This window comes from Diplotaxodon limnothrissa, linkage group LG19 (genome assembly GCF_057381915.1).
Source record: "Diplotaxodon limnothrissa isolate DT_005_m linkage group LG19, D_limnothrissa_male_GT1.1, whole genome shotgun sequence".
Lineage (NCBI taxonomy): Eukaryota > Metazoa > Chordata > Actinopteri > Cichliformes > Cichlidae > Diplotaxodon > Diplotaxodon limnothrissa.
In genome coordinates, this window is record NC_140614.1 from 29,866,303 (window position 1) to 29,886,626 (window position 20,324).

At 41.1% G+C, this 20,324-nt stretch overlaps 3 protein-coding genes across 4 annotated transcripts; 1 reads left to right on the forward strand and 2 right to left on the reverse strand.

The window, feature by feature from the left end:
- Nucleotides 1-694: 694 nt before the first annotated feature.
- yy1a (YY1 transcription factor a) lies at nt 695-4,847 on the forward strand. The gene is made up of 5 exons (XM_085342409.1): nt 695-1,280; nt 2,225-2,375; nt 2,714-2,774; nt 2,927-3,085; nt 3,336-4,847. Exons 1-5 carry the CDS (start codon nt 782-784, stop codon nt 3,516-3,518), a joined length of 1,053 nt encoding a protein of 350 aa, XP_085198535.1. The 5' UTR covers nt 695-781; the 3' UTR covers nt 3,519-4,847.
- Nucleotides 4,848-5,633: 786 nt separating this feature from the next.
- On the reverse strand, nt 5,634-12,237 carry tpp1 (tripeptidyl peptidase I). 2 transcript variants are annotated; one of them, XM_085342752.1, is made up of 13 exons: nt 12,174-12,237; nt 11,679-11,753; nt 11,304-11,443; nt 11,061-11,211; nt 10,563-10,684; nt 9,453-9,619; nt 9,116-9,314; nt 8,749-8,937; nt 8,268-8,337; nt 8,039-8,159; nt 7,744-7,905; nt 6,835-6,960; nt 5,634-6,571 (listed from the first exon to the last, which is right to left on the reverse strand). In XM_085342752.1, the coding sequence occupies exons 1-13, from the start codon at nt 12,182-12,184 to the stop codon at nt 6,431-6,433; spliced, it is 1,674 nt and encodes a 557-aa protein (XP_085198878.1). In that variant the 5' UTR covers nt 12,185-12,237; the 3' UTR covers nt 5,634-6,430. The 2 variants fall into 2 exon arrangements, with proteins under 2 accessions (XP_085198878.1, XP_085198877.1); XM_085342751.1 differs by having other exon boundaries at nt 11,679-11,756.
- A 2,471-nt stretch (nt 12,238-14,708) lies between these two features.
- On the reverse strand, nt 14,709-20,304 carry mis18bp1 (MIS18 binding protein 1). The gene is made up of 16 exons (XM_085343411.1): nt 19,476-20,304; nt 19,220-19,357; nt 18,821-19,092; nt 18,537-18,610; nt 18,245-18,366; nt 18,023-18,113; nt 17,746-17,861; nt 17,435-17,601; nt 17,285-17,354; nt 16,253-17,201; nt 15,997-16,175; nt 15,505-15,638; nt 15,274-15,416; nt 15,103-15,190; nt 14,956-15,010; nt 14,709-14,812 (listed from the first exon to the last, which is right to left on the reverse strand). The coding sequence occupies exons 1-16, from the start codon at nt 20,302-20,304 to the stop codon at nt 14,709-14,711; spliced, it is 3,531 nt and encodes a 1,176-aa protein (XP_085199537.1).
- Nucleotides 20,305-20,324: the final 20 nt, after the last annotated feature.

The following is a 20,324-nucleotide window of genomic DNA, read 5'->3' on the forward strand; positions in this document are numbered from 1 at the left end:
CGTGGAGACTAGAAACCTTTTTTAATATGTTGTATTAAGGGGAGGTGGGACTGTAGTGGTACTACAGTAGGCATATACTCTCAAAGAATGAGTGAAGAATTTAACTGGAAAACACACACAGCTTACACAGAGTTACATATTGTTACATATTGTAACTGTACATATTGTAACTGTCAAGGTCAGAATTTTTGCTTTAAGGTTAGATATCAGTGTTTATGTGCTTCTTTTGTTACATTTCCAACTCATTTGTTTCCACTACACAAATTATCTGGCATGGAAAAAATAGCAAGCTTTCCCGCTTTTCAGTTATTTGCTGCTTTTTTGTTTGATGTATTTGTAAATTGAATATTTCTAAGTTTGATAAGAAAAACAAAAACAATAACTTGTCCCCTTTATTTAATTTATAAACTGGATCATCAAAAAACGCATTTTACTATATGATAAAAAAAACCCACAAACTGTGAACCCATAATGTATAATGATGTGTATGTTACAAATAAAGACATTCATAGAAGATGTGTATTATGCACATTTATATTTATTTCATAAAAATGTGTGTGTAATAATCTGTGAACTAAACATAATCTACCTGTCAGGGCACTTTTTCCTTGAATCTCGCGAGATTTCAGAACTGGAGCGTTGTGGCGGCGAGAATACACTAGTGAGACTGTGGAGTTGTTGTCGGAGAGAGCGAGAGGGGGGGCAGATAGAGAGTAGAGAGGAGGGAAGGCTAGAGTGTAAAATAAATAGCAATAGGAAGAAGCAATACACGAAAGTTATCATGGCATCGGGGGACACCCTGTACATAGAAACGGATGGCTCAGAAATGCCGGCCGAAATAGTTGAATTGCACGAAATCGAAGTAGAGACAATCGAGACCACAGTTGTTGGAGACGACGGTGAGCACCAGCCTATGATCGCCTTACAGCCTCTCGATACAGATGATCCGAACTCGATTCACCCGCACCAGGAGGTGATTTTGGTGCAGACGAGAGAAGAAGTGGTGGGTGAGGATGACTCCGAACTGCACACAGATGATGGTTTCGAGGACCAAATTCTTATCCCAGTGCCCGCCGTGGAGGAGGACTATATCGAACAGACTCTGGTTACTGTGGCCGGGAAAAGCTCGTCAACAGGCCGGATGAAGAAGGCTGGAAGCGGAAAGAAATCGGGCAAAAAGAGCTACCTGAGTGGGGGAGAAATGGGCAGAAAATGGGAACAGAAGCAGGTCCAGATAAAGACGTTGGAGGGGGAATTTTCAGTCACTATGTGGGCATCGGGTAAGTTAAGTGAATTCCTGCAAGCTGGCGCCTCGCTTTGTTCTCAGGATGTGTGTCGTGTGACTGGGCCCTGCTGGGGCCGTGTCCTCCGCCAAAGTAGGAAACATTCCCCAACTCCGAGCCACTTAAACTCCATTTGAAATGTTTTTGTTTTTATGGGAAGCCATGTTTTATGTGTCGATGGGCGCCGCCATATTTCCCCGGTCTAGAAAGTATGGCGGCCCGAAAAAATGGCGTTTATTTGGCCGACGAAGATGGCGGCGAGAGTGGGAGCGAGTGCAGCTAGCTCCGCTAGGCCGCTGTGGCGCAGTTCAGTTCAGCTCAGCGAAGTCGGTGGAGGTGGTGCATTCAGGAACCCCTCAAACATTACAGTTTTTCCTCTTTAGTCACGCGTTTTTAGTCACATGATTTTAAAAGTACAATAAACTATGTATTTTGTTTCGGAAACTGTATCATGTTTTTTAATTCTTTGCGTGAACCCTAAAAAGTGTGATTTTATCAGCTTGATATAGAAACTGGTTTTGAACTGGCTATTCAACACATGGAGAAAATGAAAATTGAGATGATTAAAAAAAAACACCGAGTTTTAATTTAAATTTTATTTGGAAAACATTTTTTGTAAACTTTGTGCAGCCAACCTCACCTTACTTGCGTTTCTACAGTGAATCGTTATGTATTTAACGCAAAATCTTTTAAATTTTCTGTTTTTCCTCACATTTTATGTTGAATAGACTGTCACACAAATGCACCATTCATACTGTTTGGAAAACTGTTTATAGTGTACTTTTGAGATTAAACCATTTGCAACTCAACAGAAATCACCTATTTAGCAACAACCGGATTTTCCGTAATATTTAAGTAGGAAATTAGTGAGGGCACATTGAGCTCAAAATGCACTGTTGTAGTTATGGATTTCTTTTAAAAACTGTTCCTCTATCTTTTAGATGACAAAAAGGACATAGACCACGAGGAGCAAATCACAGGAGAAAACTCTCCTCCAGATTATTCGGAATACATGACAGGGAAAAAGCTTCCTCCTGGAGGCATCCCAGGCATTGACCTGTCAGACCCCAAACAGCTGGCAGAGTTTGCAAGGTAAGTGGTGATAATGTTGAAACACATTGCAGCTTTCAAAACAAAACTGTATTGGCTCCATGAAAGACAGACAAGCAACACTGCTGAAAACTCTGCAGACCTGATAGATTAGATGCAGTTTTGCACACTCTAGTTTTGTTTTGTGTGAAGTGCAACATTGAGCATAAATGCAACTCCACTTTAACACATGTAAATGCATGCATTTACATATGTTAAAATGCAAAAAAAAAAATAGCACTGTATGCAAATAAATGCTATTTATCTGTTTTCTGGGGGGTTTTCTAATGCTAGTTTACATGCAGCTAGTTTACATGCAGCTACTTCCATTTCTGTTGCAGAATGAAGCCGAGAAAAGTAAAAGAAGATGACGCGCCCAGGACGATAGCCTGTCCACACAAAGTGCGTGTGCTCTGCATGTTGCAGCTCAGAAGTTTGCTGATTGCTGTGTATTTGTTATGACACCTCTTTTGAGAATATGCAAGTGTGTTATGCATTGGCATGCCATTATGTGCAAACAAGTTAAACTAACTGTGTTTCCTCTTCCCTGTCAGGGATGTACCAAGATGTTCAGGGACAACTCTGCAATGAGGAAACACTTGCACACCCACGGACCTCGGGTGCACGTCTGCGCAGAGTGCGGCAAAGCGTTTGTCGAGAGTTCGAAATTGAAGAGGCACCAACTCGTACACACGGGAGAGAAACCTTTCCAGGTGAGGTCTCACACGTGGCAGGCTGTCAGTTATTTGGCTTTCTCAGACAGCCTGCAAATATTTACTTTGATTTAATAGTAGGACATAAAAATACTTATGGAAGTGTTTACCTTACTCGGCTGGGTTTGTGTGTTTTAAGAGTGGTTATATGCAAATTTTGCTATTTCATCATAAGGCTACTGAGCTAAGTTATACATGAGCTAAGTTGAGACATGAAGTAGCATTAACACTCTCTCTGTCTCTTTCCAAGTGCACATTTGAGGGCTGTGGCAAGCGGTTCTCCCTGGACTTTAACTTGCGCACACATGTGCGTATTCACACTGGAGACCGTCCGTATGTTTGCCCCTTTGATGGCTGCAACAAAAAATTTGCCCAGTCCACCAACCTGAAGTCTCACATCCTCACACACGCCAAAGCCAAAAATAACCAGTGAATGAGCCGCGCTTCAGACGAACGACAACACAAGGAAACACTGGAGGATTTGACCTGTATGTCCGCTCCTTCGACAGCCAAATGATCCCTTGGCCTGCTTTGTTGTGACATAAGAAGTCCCTTTGTGTTGCCTCTAGGGTAAAACGTTTAAACGGAAAAAGGCGTCTTCACAAACTTTTTGATACACAGAGGTTTTCAACAAGCAACTTGTGAGAACCCCAACCCCCTCAGGCCTCTTACCCTACTTTGGCTCTACCTGGATGGAACAGCTTAACAGTTTCTTCTTGTGGAGATGTTATTTCATGGATCTGCACCCAAGAAACTTATTTATATCTTAAGACGAGCAGTTTAAAAAAAAAAATGTTTTTGCAATATTCTTCAAATTTGCGTCAATCCTTAGCAATGACATATTTTCAATTTTGTACTTTTCCCCAAGTGTGCATATTGTACACTAATGAACAAAGCCCTTTTCAGACATGGGATCTGTGAAAGTAATGGTTTTCTGTCCTTCAAATGTAGGTCATTTTTATGTTTATGTTTTTCTCAAAGTTTTATTTAGACACACATGACAGTGATTGGCAGAGTCGCAGTACGCATGCAGTACTTGCCCTTCCTGGAAAAGCCTTGTTGACTCTGTGACAGCAGGTTTTCTCAGGATCGACTCTTTTCACTGTGTTTTTAGTTTCTTCTGTCATTGTCACTAAGAGCAGGTTGTGTGTATATGTGCTGCTCAGAGAGCTGCACACAGGCTCAGAGAAAGAGAGATGTCTCTTCTGTTTATTGAAAGAGGAATGTCTTTATCATAAATTAGAACCTGATTTTGGAGAGATTTGTATGTATTGCTGTTGAGGGCATTCCCTCATGAGTTCAGCTTCAAAGAAAAGTTTAAATGGAATCATGCACAGTCAAAATCACTCAGATGCTCCTCTCTTAATTTGACTGCATGCATTCAGATTTGTCTTGAAAAGTTAGAAGTAAACGTTTCCAGGTCCGACCTAACAAGATTGCCATTTAAGGATAAGTGAACATGCACTTGGGCAGGTGACGCATTCAGGTGCCCTCAAAATTAAAGAAAGGGATTGCATGTCTGAAAGGGGCTGTAGGCTCTGTGGTGATGTATGTAGTCAGATTGTCTCTGTAGCTCTTCTTCGAAGAGGTTTCGGTTTGTTTTACCTCCTCCCTTTCTTCCTCACGAGTGTGTTTCGAGGATGTGACTGGGTGGTCTCTGCATATTTTCATTTTCTACAACACAATATCCTGTAGATCATAGACATGTGATTTTCAATAGTAATCAGTGATTAAAATGTTTCCCCCTTGCACTACCAATGCAAAACGGTGTCATTTGTTCTCAGTTTGAAATCATTCTCAAATATTTTATACTTAATTTAAAAAACAAAACTAAAACCTCCATTGTCATATAACTGGGATACTTGTACATGTTTGATACTATAGAATAATAACAATGTAACCGGTTAACTTGTCGAAGTCTTTCACAGGGAATTACCGAACTTTGGTTTCCTCTTTCATTCAAATAGAAATAAATAAGTGGAACTTCTTTTTGTTTAATCCTTTTCCATAGTGCGTACACACAAATGGTAGTTTTGTCAACTTTTGCAGTTACAAAGGTTCATCTGTAAAAATTAGTTTGTCGGCTTGTTTTTCTTCGTGTGCCAGGATACTGAAAACAGTAGAGGCCAGAGGCCGTGTTGACATTTGCATTGGAAATGACAGGGCAGAATTTTCAACTTTTTGTATAAGGTCTTTAGTCATAACCCACTTCTATTACATTTATCTATTTACACTTATTTTCAATGCATAATTTGCAGATTATTCTTGATTAATAATAAATTAAAATGTTAGCTTCAAAGTGTGGCGATTGATGAATTCACCCACAGGTAAATGATGATTGAGACTGGGAGGAGACAAAAATCCCTGAGAGGGTTGTGCCACAAAGGCTGATTGTTGTAAAGTCGAATATGTAGCTCCGGCTCCTGTGGCAACCCATTGTGACAGCCAAAGGAAGCTCTAATAAGCTCACATTTCCAAACTGCAACCATCATAACATACTTTCAAACATCGAGGATAATACTGAACACCCATCTGACATTTTGTTGTACATAATCTGGCTTTAATCAGTCCACAAAAATAGTAAAGGCAGTGCTTTCACAACAAGTACAACAATGCTGGTGGGTAGAATTGCTGAATCACTTCAAATCCACATATTACAACACATCTTGTCATTTCACAGCAGCAAATCAAGATTTCAAAGGTCCTCTTAATCAGCACACCACAAAGTATGTTCCCCTTTTTAGTGCACATACATGAGCGGTGTTTTAAAAATCTCAAACAACACGATGACTTGTACCTAGTTTATCCCTGCCGAGTAGTTAGGAAGTCTCATTCCCTGTACAGATCAGATATTAATCCAGCTCACAGTCATTAAGAATCAACAGCACTATTTTAAAACAAGCTGTGCATAAGAAGTGATTACAGTATATATTTCCACCTTTTCAATAAAGTTATTTAATCTTTTTGCATAGCCAACTGTACGTCCTCACTGTGTATCTAAAGGGATGGATGTAAAGCCAAGAATATCTCAAATCTGGGTCAGTTATAAATGCAGTGAACAGCAGAAAATGGCAGCTGTAGTGCAGTATTAAAAAACTACCACTATAATTATCCCTGGCAAACATACTTGAACAGTTTGAAGCCTTAAAATGAGAGGCGATGCAATTATCCTTAAATGATTCAGCAAACAAAAATCTTTAGGAGTTCAATAATCCTTCAACTTCAAACGTATACCTGAATAAAACCAAAAGAGGCAACCTAGAGTATAGCTATTCGACCCTTTTGCCTTTGGCATTGTGTGTCTGCCGTCTACTCTCAGAGCAGGCGCTGGTGGGTTATTTGCAGCTAATCACTCAGGAGGACAGCCAGCAGGGCAGGATAGTTTGGCGTACCCCAGCCGGTAACAGGATCCCACGAAGGTGCGGCACAGAAACCCTGCCCTTGAACCTGCTCGTCCAGACAGCCATAGTGGCAACCTTCAGTTACCTTGAGACAAAAGTGAACGGCATTTAGGAAACAGACCTCGACCATGGATATTTGGTTTCTTGTTTTAAAAAAATGCCTTAGTGAACACCCGTCATAACAGTAGCAGCGTAAACAAAGCTTGTTTTTCGGTTAAAGCGTCGCAGTGTCTATGTTGTGTAATCTATACAAGTGGAGCATTCTTCAATAGTTTGGTAACAACAAGAGTCCTCCAATAATTACTTCAAGTACTTATCTACAGTAATAGTATAATTAGCTGCACTTACATCAAATAAGGCCTTTCCATTCAGCTTATAGAGTCGGGGGTTGAGGAAGCCCAGGGCAGGCAGGCCCTTCATGAAACGTTGATCATTGATGAGGGAAAGCATACCTCCGACTACAGGGGTCGATGCCTGGATGGGTAAGCAATGCATGTGAGATACAATGAGCCACAAGAAGCAGACATTCAAAGCAAGTGATTTAAGGTAAGTGCAGACTGTTGGTGGTGCAGCAGGTGGTGAATGGGGGTGGCTACACTCTGTAAACACAAACATTTCTTTAACTGAAATAAACCTCCCATGATGTGTAAGGCTTTTGTACCAAATGTAAAGGAATCTGAAGAGCGCAACATGGGGGAATGAAGCATCACCCTTTTAGACCTTCACTCATTTTAAAGCAAATCCCCTGTAGCTATTGAGTTTGCCTGCTCAGATCCATCCTAACTGCACAGAGTCTGTTCTGGAAACTACAGGTACAGGTATAGATATTTATGTACAGATGTATGATTGTGCATTTTTGTTGTATGCATATCAGTGTGTAGGTATGAATGCACTTGTCTTACTCTATATGAGCCATTGGCTGGTGATTTGAAAGTCAGATGAATATTTCTATTATTCATTAGACGGGACCAACTCAATTTCAACCACAGAATCTGTGTTATTTATATAGAGATGTCTAATGTATTTGTTATGTTGCTTCGATGAATGTCCATACACGTCAAGTGTACTTTGTTGGAAATAAACTTATCTGTCCAAAAAAACTAAACCTGCAACATTTTAGGAGCCCATAGAGGAAAAAAGGCACCAGCTTCGTTTAGTCTGTCAGTTTGCCCATTGGGCTAATTTTATGGTTCTTCTGTTTCTTTTTTCCTCCTCTGCTACATTGTCAATTCTCTATTTGCTACAAAGGATACTGACCGAGGTCCCCGACACCCACGGGACAGGCACTCTGTTGCTGACCACCCAGTAATTATCAGATAGGGCAGCCATGTCTGGGTAAGCCCTTCCGCTGGTATTGAAGTATGACTTAGGAGGGAGGGATGCCGCTACAGTCTTTAGATAGCTATTCACCGCAGTGGTCTGTGGGAACACACACAGAGCACAGATAGCACTGTTTACACTGACTTTTGGGGGGGGAAAAAACACACGATGATCACTGGATACATAAATGAACGGAGATGTATCATGTATCACTAAAGGCTGATGATTTTACCTGGTAGTCGGGCATCTTAAAGATGTTGCTGAAGCCTCCACCACTGATTGAGTCTGTGACTTCATACGTGACCTTATAGGGGTTCTTGAAGGATGTGCCTCCTACTGTAGTCACATATGGGCTGGAAACAAGAAGCTCTTTAAATCAGATTTTTTTTAATATAGTAAACTATCTGTTGCAAATAATTACACGCTGCTTTAGTTTCACAAAACTGGAGTTGATGTTTTACCTTGAGGCAGGGAAACTGGGCCTGAAGGTGTTTTCTTTCCCCAGATGTCTGCATCCAGCACCACTGTCACCTGAACACGACACAAGATCAGGGTGATTATAAGTGAGGTGGCAGGTGATGGTGCAGTAAATTTTACTAATGACTGGCAGCCTATTGACTGTTGCTTTGGAGCCGTGATAAAAAGCAAGCAGAACAAAAAGGTATCGCGTACACATGCCGTGCCATCAGGGGTTCAGTATGAAACAATGGTGCTGTATTCATGTTTCAAGTGACATAATGATCTGACAATGAGAGTGACTTTACAGTCAGGTGACATATTGCCAAGGAGACAAAGCCTCTTATTTTCTTTACACGATCAGGTAAAGAATTCCCCAGTTATTCAAGTCAAGTCTCATTTTTAACCAAGGTGACGAAAACCACAAAAAGCACCACAACATGTCACACACATGTTACTATTACAAATGTTACTGTTATTACTGACCAGAAGCAAAGAGCAATGAGATTCCTCTGACGCCGGCCTTCATGAACTCTGTGTTGATGCGTGTCATGTAGGCTGCAGAAAGACTGTCTTCATCATCTCCATAGCTGATAGTGTGAACCCAGGGCAGGTCAGTCATGTTGCTGAGCAAAATCATCCACTGGAGGAAAGGCTCCTGGGACTCATGGCGACCTGGAGGCACAGCAGAACAATTTAAAGGGAAAAAAGAAACGTTACTCTGTGTGGAGGTTGGTTTTTTTTCTTGCTTTTAACTCCAAGCTCTGACCTCTTTGCTAAAGGGTTTATCATTTCTATATCATGATTTTGTTTTGAATAATCTAAAAACAGAAAGACAAACTCTTTCTCATACCTGGATTGGTGAAGACCCAAGTGGAGATGTTTGCCCCTGTGCTCATGATGTACTCTACATCCAGACTGGCCTCTATACCAGCTTTTCCTCCCCCCTGGGTTCCTACAACTCGATCCACCTCAGACCGATGCTGGAAGGCACCACCGAACATGGCCATGAACTCAGCCAAGTCGGCGGGATGGTAATATTGCTCCAAAAACTAAAAGAGAAAGCAGCTAGCTACAGTGAAAAATTACACCACGTTATAGTCAGATTAAAGACTTGGAGCTGAAGGTTATATGGCTAGTTGCAACATTTAACCTTTCATCCCTTAAATAATAAGGTGAGTGTATCATACTTGAGCTACAGCTTGGCTGTTGTTCTGAACTGATCCCACATCAGCTGATGTTAGATTGTAGCGAGTCCTTAAAACAGCAGGAGTCACCCCGAGGTGAAACCCTGCCTTAGACTTCTGCTTCTTGCTGAGATCCAGTCCCTTAGGAGGAAGACGGTGAAGTCCTCCAACTGCAGAAGCATACACAAATTTTTAAAAAAAATTAAATCCCACATCCACTTCCTTAACCACTTATGTACTTCAGAGTCACGGGGGCGGCAGTGTCAATGCAGATCCAAACCTAATCATATGAGATGCTCTCATAAAGTTCAAAGACTTTGCCATAAAAAATGATGAAGTCTTTGAACCCAACTATATCTCCTCACCTGCATCTCAAACCCACTTTTTGTGTAGTTTCTATTTATTCCTTTTTTGATTAGTCACTGAAGTGCCATTCTGACCACTTGCACGTTGGTATTTACGATTTCAACAGAAATATCCGAGAGAAACCCACAACTTCTGTGTAAAAAATTACCCTGTGGCTAAGCACCGGCACCCACACACCAAGCAACAGTTTCTAAGGAAAAAGTGGTTAGCAGCGTCACCTTACACCAGCAAGGTTTCTGATTTCAATTCTGGCTGTACTTAAGGTGGTTAGAATAAAGCACTATATGATGATTAAAAGTGTGATTTGTAGGACTTTAACAGGTCATTAACACTGCAGAAGCACTGAATACATGTAAACACACACACACAGGTCAGGGTCAAACTTGGGTTCTACTGTAACACCCTGAAGCTTGTGAAGGAGAATATTTGGTGCCACACTGGAGTTTTCTTGGCCACAATGACAATTTAAGTAACCACCCAAAAATTTAGGTCCTATGCGACACTATCCTCTTCCCCAAAATAAAATTCCTGGTAAAAAGAAATGTAATGAAAAGGTTATTGAGGATCCAGTGGGCAGTAGTGACATCTATTCAAGTGGACTGAACGGGACAAAGAAGCGATCTAAAAAAAAAGTTTTTGCAGCAAAATGTGAGTAGGTGTATTTTTTTGCAAGCAATCGTAGAACTTTATGACCTAGGTCTAAAAAAAACCAACATAATAATTAGCAGCTTTTGAAATGGAGCTCACCAAAGTCAAGGTGATGATGAACGTCATCGGGAACCGAGTATGGAGCTGAAGACCTCACTAAATAATGTCCATCTCTCATATAACGGTGAAATCTGCTTCCTGGAAGTAACCTCTCTGCAGTCCTGAGGGAAAAAAGCAAACAAAAGAATTCAGTACAACTATCATTTACTGTCATTACCATGCAAACACATGCAAGTCCATTTATGTGTGTTTAAAAAGGAAACAATGTAAAACAGATAAAACAGGAACTTCTAGTAAGTGAAATCGACTCCTTGTCTCAGCCTTGATTTATGAATTTCATTTTACTCCAGGTCAATGTCTGATTTTTTTTTTAACCCAAAACCGCATAAAGAGGAACTATATCACAAGATACAAGCATTAGTGGGAGATTTACACTGCTACAGAACTCGTGTTGAAGAAGTGACTTTGCGCTTTAACTGTGTCATGAGCAAGTGAGTTGAGTAAGCAGAACAAATGCTGCCAAAGAAATATGCTTACTCTGCAGTCATGGTGCACTGCAAAAAGTCCTGAGTGCGAATCGTAAGGCAGTTTGTAATCCCATGACTCTGCAGCCAGCGATGCACCACTTTCTCGGTCAGGTCAGAGGGACGCACGAGGGAGGCTACTTCCTCTAGACTGAGATGCTTACCTGGAGTGCAAACGAGCACAGGTTAACGTTTAAAGGAGTTTTTCTTTCTGTTTTTAAAATGTAAAGGTTGCAGTTATCGGATAGATCCATACCATACTGAACTGAGTCAGGGTCTGACACCAGCCTGAGCTTTTCCTCCAGCAGGTGAACATTCTGCTGCTTTAGGGCAAAGGTCAGTTCGAGCTCTTCTGTGGGACCAACCCGATCCACATGAGCCCACTCCTGTGGTATCCTGTGTAAAGAGGAATAAAAATTTTGAAAATGTATTTTAACAGTCAGAAATTAATGGCAAGCATTTAAATGGCTGGGAGACCTGGTATAACAGACTTATTAATAAACACGGCACCCAGTAATTAATTACATATGAATCATACCTCACTTTACAGTCTATAGCTAGCAGAAATCCAGATGTAACTTAAAGTAAATAATACATATCATAACAGATTTAAAATTGTATGTTTGCTCACAAGACATCCTGGTCTGACTCCAGATATCCACTCCAGACCACCGAACTGAATAAAAAGGGCAAGGAGAAGACCAGTCTGCTGGAAGAAAGGAGAAATCAAAGCATTGAAAATCAGATACACCCAAAACAAACCCGGAAGTTTTGTCAAAACTACAATTAGCACCTAGTGTTATTTCAGGTCGGTAACAAAACATGTCTTGGTGCATCTTTGACGTCTCAATGTGATTCAGGTAAGAAGGTAAAATTAAAATCATACGCATTTCTTCATGCCTTCATGCACACATAGCGTTATGCTAATGCTACATCTATTACAGAAAAGCGCGGTTTAGTTTATTACGGCTTTAACGTCCCACGGCCACTTTAACCTGCTACATTAGCAGCAGCTATAGGTCACCAGTGACGTAAAAAACGTGGGTTAGCTACGTTTAAACAGTTCACGGTATCGCACTCTTCATTATTTATGTAAATAAGCTCTGAAGTTATCTAAAGCACTCACAGTTTGTTCATGGTGTCCTCTCCTGTTTCAGATTTCCAAACTCAAGCGACCAGGTTAGTGTATGCGCACTAGTCATGTGACTTTGTTTTCACGTGATTAGCAACCGCTGCCCCCCCCCTTCCCCCTCCCACCACCGATCCTTTAACACGTTTGTAATGTAGTATGTTCTGCTAACTTTTATTTTTGGTTTATTTATGTTTGTTTTGTTTTTTTTACTGCACGTAAACGCTGCTCCTTAACAGTATTCAAATAGAAAAAGTAAACTGGGTTCAAATCTGTGTCACAGCTTCACTTTTGCTGGTTTGGAGGCAAGTTTTGTAAATTTCCTGCTATGGTTTGGATATTTCTGTCCACTCACACTTCTCCTTCACCACTGTGGACTTGGAATGAAAGAAAAATTGTCTCCCCAACTAAAAGCAAAAGAACAAAAACAAAAAAACTAGCTAACTTAAAATAACTAGACGGTAGAAAATAACTAAAATAATATTGCAAACTTAAAAAACCTAACTATAATAACACATACCAGTGTGGAAAGACTAAATTGAATAATACACATATATTTACTAAGTTTGTATTGTAAGTCTGGTATATTTCTGTTGTGGTACAGTACTGTGCAAAAGCCTGGAGTCAGCTCTCATATCTCAATATTTTGCTTCCAAGTACCCAGTCCTTGTACCTGGCCTTTTTCAGAGGAATGCTTTCTTTGTTTGTTAAACCACTTAACACTGACTTATGAATCGTTCAAAGATAAAACAGGCACTTAACTCAAGGACTGAACCAGCGTTGTGTCTACACATAACAGACAGGTCAACAGCAAAGAACTAATTTTAAATGGTTTCTTTAGGCACTTTGTTACTAGCAGCCTGTCACAATAGGCACACAGTTTTGCAGCATTAAATAGTATTTTGCACCAACAAGGTGATTCCTAAAGAACTGTTAGCCAAAAACTTGGCATATCTTGGCATGGTGTGCAAAAAAATTGAGGAAAAAATTGAAAGTGGATAAGAAACGGCAGGCCTAAAAAAAAAAAAGATCCACAGCAGGAAAAGCAGTTAGTGAAGGTTATATCCTTCAGAAAAAGGAAAAATCCAGCAAAGACCTGAGAAATGCATCTGCTATTCACTGAAGCCTCATCACAAATGTGGCTTCAGTGAATAGCCACAGGAAACAGCAAGAAAATGAGGACTGGGATAGGTCTTTTCTATTAGAACTGGACTGATCTTATGGAGGGATTAATCCAGTTTTGACATTTCTGGCTCATCATCATCAGTATGTACAGAAGAGAAATCTTGTGGTACAGTATCTGTACAATGAAAATGAAAATTCTTAAAGAATCAAGCACCTTCTTACCTTACAGACCCAAAATACTGTATCACCTGAATAGAGTACTTTGCTCTACTTTTCATTCCTAGATTTAAAAGTAGAATAGGAAGCAGAGCAGAGAGGCCCCTCTCCTGTGGAACCAGCTCTCAGATTTGGGAGACAGACACCCTCTCTACTTTTAAGATTAGGCATAAAACTTTTCTTTTTGACAAAGCATAAAGTTGGGACTGAATCCCTTAGTTAAACTACAAAAGGCTTAGGTTGCTGGGGCTCCCATGATGCACTTTTTCTTCTTGACTCACTATGTGTTTATACGCCACTCTCATTTAAATATTAGTTATTAATAACTCTTTGGCTCTCTTCCAGTGTCTTTTTGTTCTGTTTCATTACCTCCAATCAGTCGCGACAGATGACTGACCGCCGTTCCGCTTGAGGTTTCTTCCTGTTAAAAGGAAGTTTTTCCTTCCCACTGTCATCAAGTGCTTGCTCATTGGGATCTGATTGTTGGGAGTTTTTCTGTATTACTGTAGGGTCTTTACCTTACAGTATAAAGCACACAGACAACTGTTGTTGTGATTTAATGCTATATAAATAAAACTGTACTGAACTGAATTTTAATCAGTGGTGTTAAGGATCTTGTCATAATTATGAATGTGGACAGTACCATGTGGAAGCATTACTGAAGCAGTGTGAAATCGTCTTGACAAAGAACAGAATAAAAGGCAGCCAAAAGAAAGTGTTGAATTTCCTTCAGGAAGCCTGTAGAACTCATCCTGAAGACTACTTGAGCACATCAACACCAACAACCTCTGTGCAACTAAAGCATAAAACAATAATTAACAATGGGGGGAAAAAAGGTTTATTATAAGTAACCCTTTGGTATATAAAAAAAAAAATGCAGATACACAAAAACTATATTTACAAGGATGTACTGCAAGACAGCAGCAGTTCTTTTTTTATTCTCTATTAAAATTGATTTTACATTTGCAACTATTAAATGTAGACCACATTGTCTCAACACAAAAATATTTATACGTTACAACATTGGAAGTTATGTACATTGAAGTGGTGAGGAAGACTGGCAACAGATGTTTGGCTGTTCATGTCTCAAGGTGGGGGGATCCCACCTTTCCTCTGCTAATTTTGACTCATTTGAAGAATTTCAGATTTAAAAATAAAATGAACAACATGACATTTCATTTCTGGCTTTGATCAGTCGTTATCTGAGAAGTAGAAATCCTCCTCCTCTTCTTCACTTTCAGACAGCGCCTCATTGTTTCCAGGGAACATCTCCCAAACCACGAATGTATCGTTTTCTAGTGCAAAAGAGGGGAAAAATAAACAAAACATGTGGTCAAAGACAAAAAACCAAAACTCTACCTGTAAAGTTATGAACTCTTTTCCTTTTATCTATATATTCCTTTTGTACAACTGTTACCTAATTCTTAAGGACACTTACCCGTGTTGCCACATCTTCTCATTGTTCTTTTAGCTGATGGTGTGGGTGTGAATCTCTGAAAGTCAAAAGAAATACAGTGTTGTGTGAAACAAACTTGCATGATGAAAAATGTCACAAATTACACCCAACCTGTTAGGAAAGAAGTACCTTTGAAGGAAGTGGGAGCTTGCAGGCGTTAAACTGATTTTTTTTAATCCTCTTCTGCAGTTGATACACGTACTTATCGTCATTGTCCCTTTAAAATCGAGGCAAAAATTAAGTGAAAACGTTGTTTTCCTGCACTCATCTCATTTCAGGTTAGAACAAACGTTCGCCCACCTGTTTGGAGAACCCATCATGCCTGGAGTGATATGCAGACACTGAGGAGTCTTTACTTCAGGGAAACGTGCCGACATAGGGGTCAAGGGTTCCAGGTCCGACACTGCCAAGTCTTCTTCGTCCTCGGAATACAAGGAAGGGAGCTGCGTGTCGAGGCACGGTCAAGAGGAATGGTTAGTTGTTGTTTAGTGTAACGACTACTCATAAAAATCCTGTGAAAGGGAGACAAACCTCAAATCGCTTGTTCTGCATGTATTCAGAGCTGAAAACGTCATCAACATTGTCCCTGGGCATAGTCTCCAAAAACTGACGCACTTGCTGTTTTCTCTTTAGGGTTCCCACTCGGGCTGATATCACAGGATGATCTGTAACCAAACACAGGCAGATAGGCATCACCGGCTAAGGCTATGTAAGGGTGCTAAATTTGTGTATACTTTGTTCAAATCTGTGTAACAAAACAAGCTCTAGACTGTATTTAAATTTTAAAGAATTTATTACTCAAAGAGAAAACAGTAGATCAATAATGAAGGTACCTGTTGGCTGTATGCATGAGATTGTCCCATTTTACTTAAAGAGTATAATGGGACACAAAGTAGTGAATAGTGAAGTAATACTTTTCAATGCTGGAAAAATATCCCTCAAAGTTATTAATGAAACACCTTAAAATGGTACACAAATTAACTAACTTGCACAGTCGACATCCCAGAAGTGTCTATTCCCTACCTGGAGCTTGGGGCGGCTCAACCTTTTTCTTTTTGGGTTTCGTGGCTTTCTTAGCAGGACTGTACGATGCTCCCTGGGATGTGTGCTGGCTGTGGCACTCTTCTGCAGAACGGGTTCCCACCATCCGTGCTACCTTTGCCCAGTAATTTGCCATGTGCTTAGGATAGTAAGACACAGCCCTGGCAAACAGAACATAGAAAAACACGATTATAACCACAAGAGAGCGACAAGGCTTTACTGCGGATACAAAACTCACTCTTGTAGTCTCATCAGCTCTGCCTCTGTCCACTTATCCTCATCGTGCTCCGGCGGTATGCTGCCCTCGTTCGTACTGTGTTTCTTGCTGGATTGCGTGGGCGCAGCCAAAGTCTTTGTGGGTGCTGGTGCTCTGGTGCATTTGCTTGACTTGTGTTTTGGTTTGTGCCTCATCAAGTTATCTGAATCCTCTGACTTGGTGGATGAGGACCCATGTTTTGGCTGAGGCCTGCTACGAGCATTTCTACTGCTTTTACTGTGCGCTCCTTTCCTTTCCCTCCGTCTCCTTGTGGGTAACTCATCGTCCAATGACAGATTCTGGGATGTTTCATCATTCACTGGGGGAGATTCTAGGGGATTTGTGATCCGTTTTCTTGTATTTACTCTTTTTGTAGGCCTGCGAGTGGCATGTGACCCATATTTTTGGGACTTCAGTGCTGAATGCTCTCTGTTATCTTTTTCCTCTTCAGATCCTGGTGAGTTGTTTGTGGCAGAGCTGTGGCTCGACTTTGACTCCCTGTGAGTGCTCCTGCTGTCTTTACTGTGTCCTCGCTTCTTCCTCTTAATAGATAACTCATCATCTGATGACAGATGCTGTAATGTTTTAACTGAAGGAGTTTCTGGGGAATTTATGACAGCCTGTTTACTTTTAGATAATCTTGCTGAAGCACTACAGCTGCCCTGTGACTGTTTCTGTGATCTCTGTGCTGAAGACTTTTCATTATCACTGTGGTGTTTTAGGACAGTGTCCACATGTAGTTCTCTTTCTTTAGCAGGACACTTTTGGCCAGACCTTGTTATTCTTCCTGCCCCCTCCTCAGGGCTTATTAGTAGCTCTGCAGCAGGTTCGAGAAAATCAGAGTGATTCCTGTCTGGTTTAGCCTTGACTCTGTTGCGTCTGTGAAGAGGAGCCTTGACCTTCCTCAGTAGTACTGATGCCTCCTTTTCACCTAGGATCAGAGAACACAGTTTTATGCAACATGTACTTTAAAATCTCACACTGCTATGACTAAAGCTCCAAGAGCGTCTTTACCTTCACTGCAGGGCAAGAACACACGGACGGGCTCCTGCGACATCCCTGTAGACAATGTTGTATTGACCTCCTGTGGAATATCAAAATGAATATAGTTGAAGTAACTCACCCTTAATTATAACACACACAAGCCCAACTTTAGGTGCTTACAGAGTTGCAGATGGAGGTATTATAACATTCATGGATGGTAACGTTCATGAACGCATCTAGAATGACGCGCCCTCCTTTCCAGTACTCCAAAGGTGGTTTGATTACTCGACCGCTTCGAGACACTTTCATGCTAGAGGAGGGGGCACCCATGGGAGGGCAGGATTCAGCTAGAGAGAATTAACAGAGAAAGTAAAATTACTTTATTGTAAAAACAAAAACAATTTATTCATGCCCCCAAATCCACTAAAAACAAACAAACAAACAAACAAACAAACAAAAAACACGTCACCAGGTTTGTATCGTGTACTTACATGTCATAAAGGAAGTTTGCTGGTTCAAAGAACTGTTGATGAGGGAGGCCTCCGATTTTTTCTTCGATTTGATACCACTACTTTCACTTTTCTTCTGTCTTCCTCTGCCTTGGTTGCTACAGGAAAACAAAATTTAGGTCTTAACCAAGCCCAAAGGTGTAAAACAACCAATCTAAACAAATTATACAAAAAATAATTAATTTAGTCACAATCCCCCTGCAAAAACAAACACAATATATTGACCGCAAGAGCAGGGATGTGAAATTAGTGTACTTACTCTCTCGACTCTGTCAGCATCTTGTTGTAAAGCGCCTTCCAGTCAGGAGGAAAACCCTTTTCAAACTTTTTCAAAAACCACCTGGGAAACTCTGGGAAAAAAGAAAGAGTAAATCCATGTAATACCATGCATAGGACTCTCTCTATACAGCTTTGCTTCACCCTTTTATCCATTTTTAATTTCTTCCCACGCACAATTGGAAAAAGGTTCAAGTCAGCTTACCGGGTTCAACTTTCAAGTTCATCTTCCCAACCAGGATGTAAACCCTGCCGGAGACGGTCTTTATCATAGAATTAGAAACCCTGTGCATGATGACGTTACTGTTCCATGGTATGTTGTCTTCCCTGGGAGGAAATGACCAGCAGTTAACTATGAACCTCATTAAAATCTTTTGGATGAAACCAAAAAAATGTCTAAGTCTAATGTCTAAATGTCTATCAAATGAGAAAAGCAACCTGACATCATGTCATTCTCCTCATTCACAAAGTTCAAAATTACATCAAACAACACTTACCCGTGGATTCCATCAACAAAGAGGCCCTTGCTGTTCTTCCTCAGGAACCACTTTTTGAGATAAATCACACTCTCCTACCAAAGGAGGGAAACAAGGGGACAATGATGAACCAGAGAAAACTTGTATAGGGAAATGCAAACTGCCGCTGACCTACTTTTTCAATTTGCTCTTGAAATGTAAATGTATCAGTAACTGTTTTTCTTCAAACAGTTTTCAGGCTCAACCGACACAAGGCCTGCCATTTGTTCACTTATATTTCATTAATAGGCATTTGCTTTACTCACGCTGGGGAATGTTGCTTGCTTAGGCCACTTGTTGCACTTGAACACAGCCTCTTGTCTCTTCGGAATCAAGATCTTCGGAGAATTGAGCACGAGCGGGTCTTCGAGCAAAACGGGCTTCGACGACACAGCCGAGGTCAGAGCGTCAGCTGACTCTGATATGTGCCGGCTTACAGGAACATCACTTTCTGAGGTGTTTGTAAACACACTGTCGTCCCTCTCACCAACACTGTGAGGTGTGGAGAGAGGGCTGTCTCTGGACTTAAGGGAGTTACCTATGGGAAAGATATTGTGCCATAAGCAAAGGTGTGTTGTGCACAGTGACCTGGGAAAACTCAAACTATATCTATAGAAACTGCTTAAACCGGATGTGCTGCTTTTTTAACACCATGGCACACTCACCTGCATTAAAGATGTCCCTCGTGGTATTGATAGCTTCATGAACTCCCCGCAGTGCCCTTTTGCTTTCTCTCTCCTTCATATAAGCAAACATCTTAGCTGGAGACATTATAGGAATTTTTTCCAAAACAACACCACAGCCTGTTTCAAAACAGAAGAAATATTTTATTATTATTCTATTGTAGACGTCTACCAGGTGATTTCTATACACCTCTATATTCTGATGTAAGGTGGGGAAAGGCAGGAAAAAATGTCTCACGTCTCTCTGCCACGGATTTTCTTGGTGTGAACATGTCTTCGGGGATCCTCTCTGGTTGGTCAGTGGAGCATCCTCTGATGTTCATCCAGGTGCTGTGGGTGTTCTCCTCGCTGACAGCAGGGGCTTTCCTCTGCCGAGGCTGACATGTGAGTTCATTTCTCACCTCCTCAGTGCTGTTGGTGTTGACTTTGTTAAACTCCTGCTGCTCCCATTTTCTCTTCCTCAGCCTCTTCACCATGGGGGAAAAGGCACTGGCTGTAGACAGGGGTTTGTGGAGAGGAGCGCATTCTTCATCAGAAGCAATGCTCTTGCAGTCACTTTCGACAGGTTGAACCTTCAACGGAGTCGTGCTGGAGAGGATGAACTGATCCGCGTCTCTGACCTGAGGAGGTTCTTTGTGGATATGATTAGTCAGAAAGAGAGGGTGAGATGTGGCTGTCGACTCCAGGAAACGTCTCTCGCTTCTTGTGCATCCAAGTCCCATTTCAACCACTGGAAGCGTTTCCTCCAAAGGTTTGCGGATACAGTCTGAATACGAATACGGAGAGGTTTTCTGTGGACTCTTAATGGGCGAGAGAATCAAAGGCTGGGCTTCGTTGCCGAACCTCTGATTCTCATCGAACTCCTCGGTCACCCAGATCCTCTGCTGCTGCTTCCTGGGCGACTTTAAATTAACTCTGTACTCCTCTCGAGCGTTGTTCGGCGGACCGTTGTCGTCTTTTGCGCACATCGCTTCCTTTTGCACCTTGGATTTGAGCTTAGCAAAAACTTTGGCCGGAGATTCAAACTGCGGTTTTGTCTGTTGTAATAAATGAAAATACGAAGCCATGATTCTCGAGCTGAAGTTAC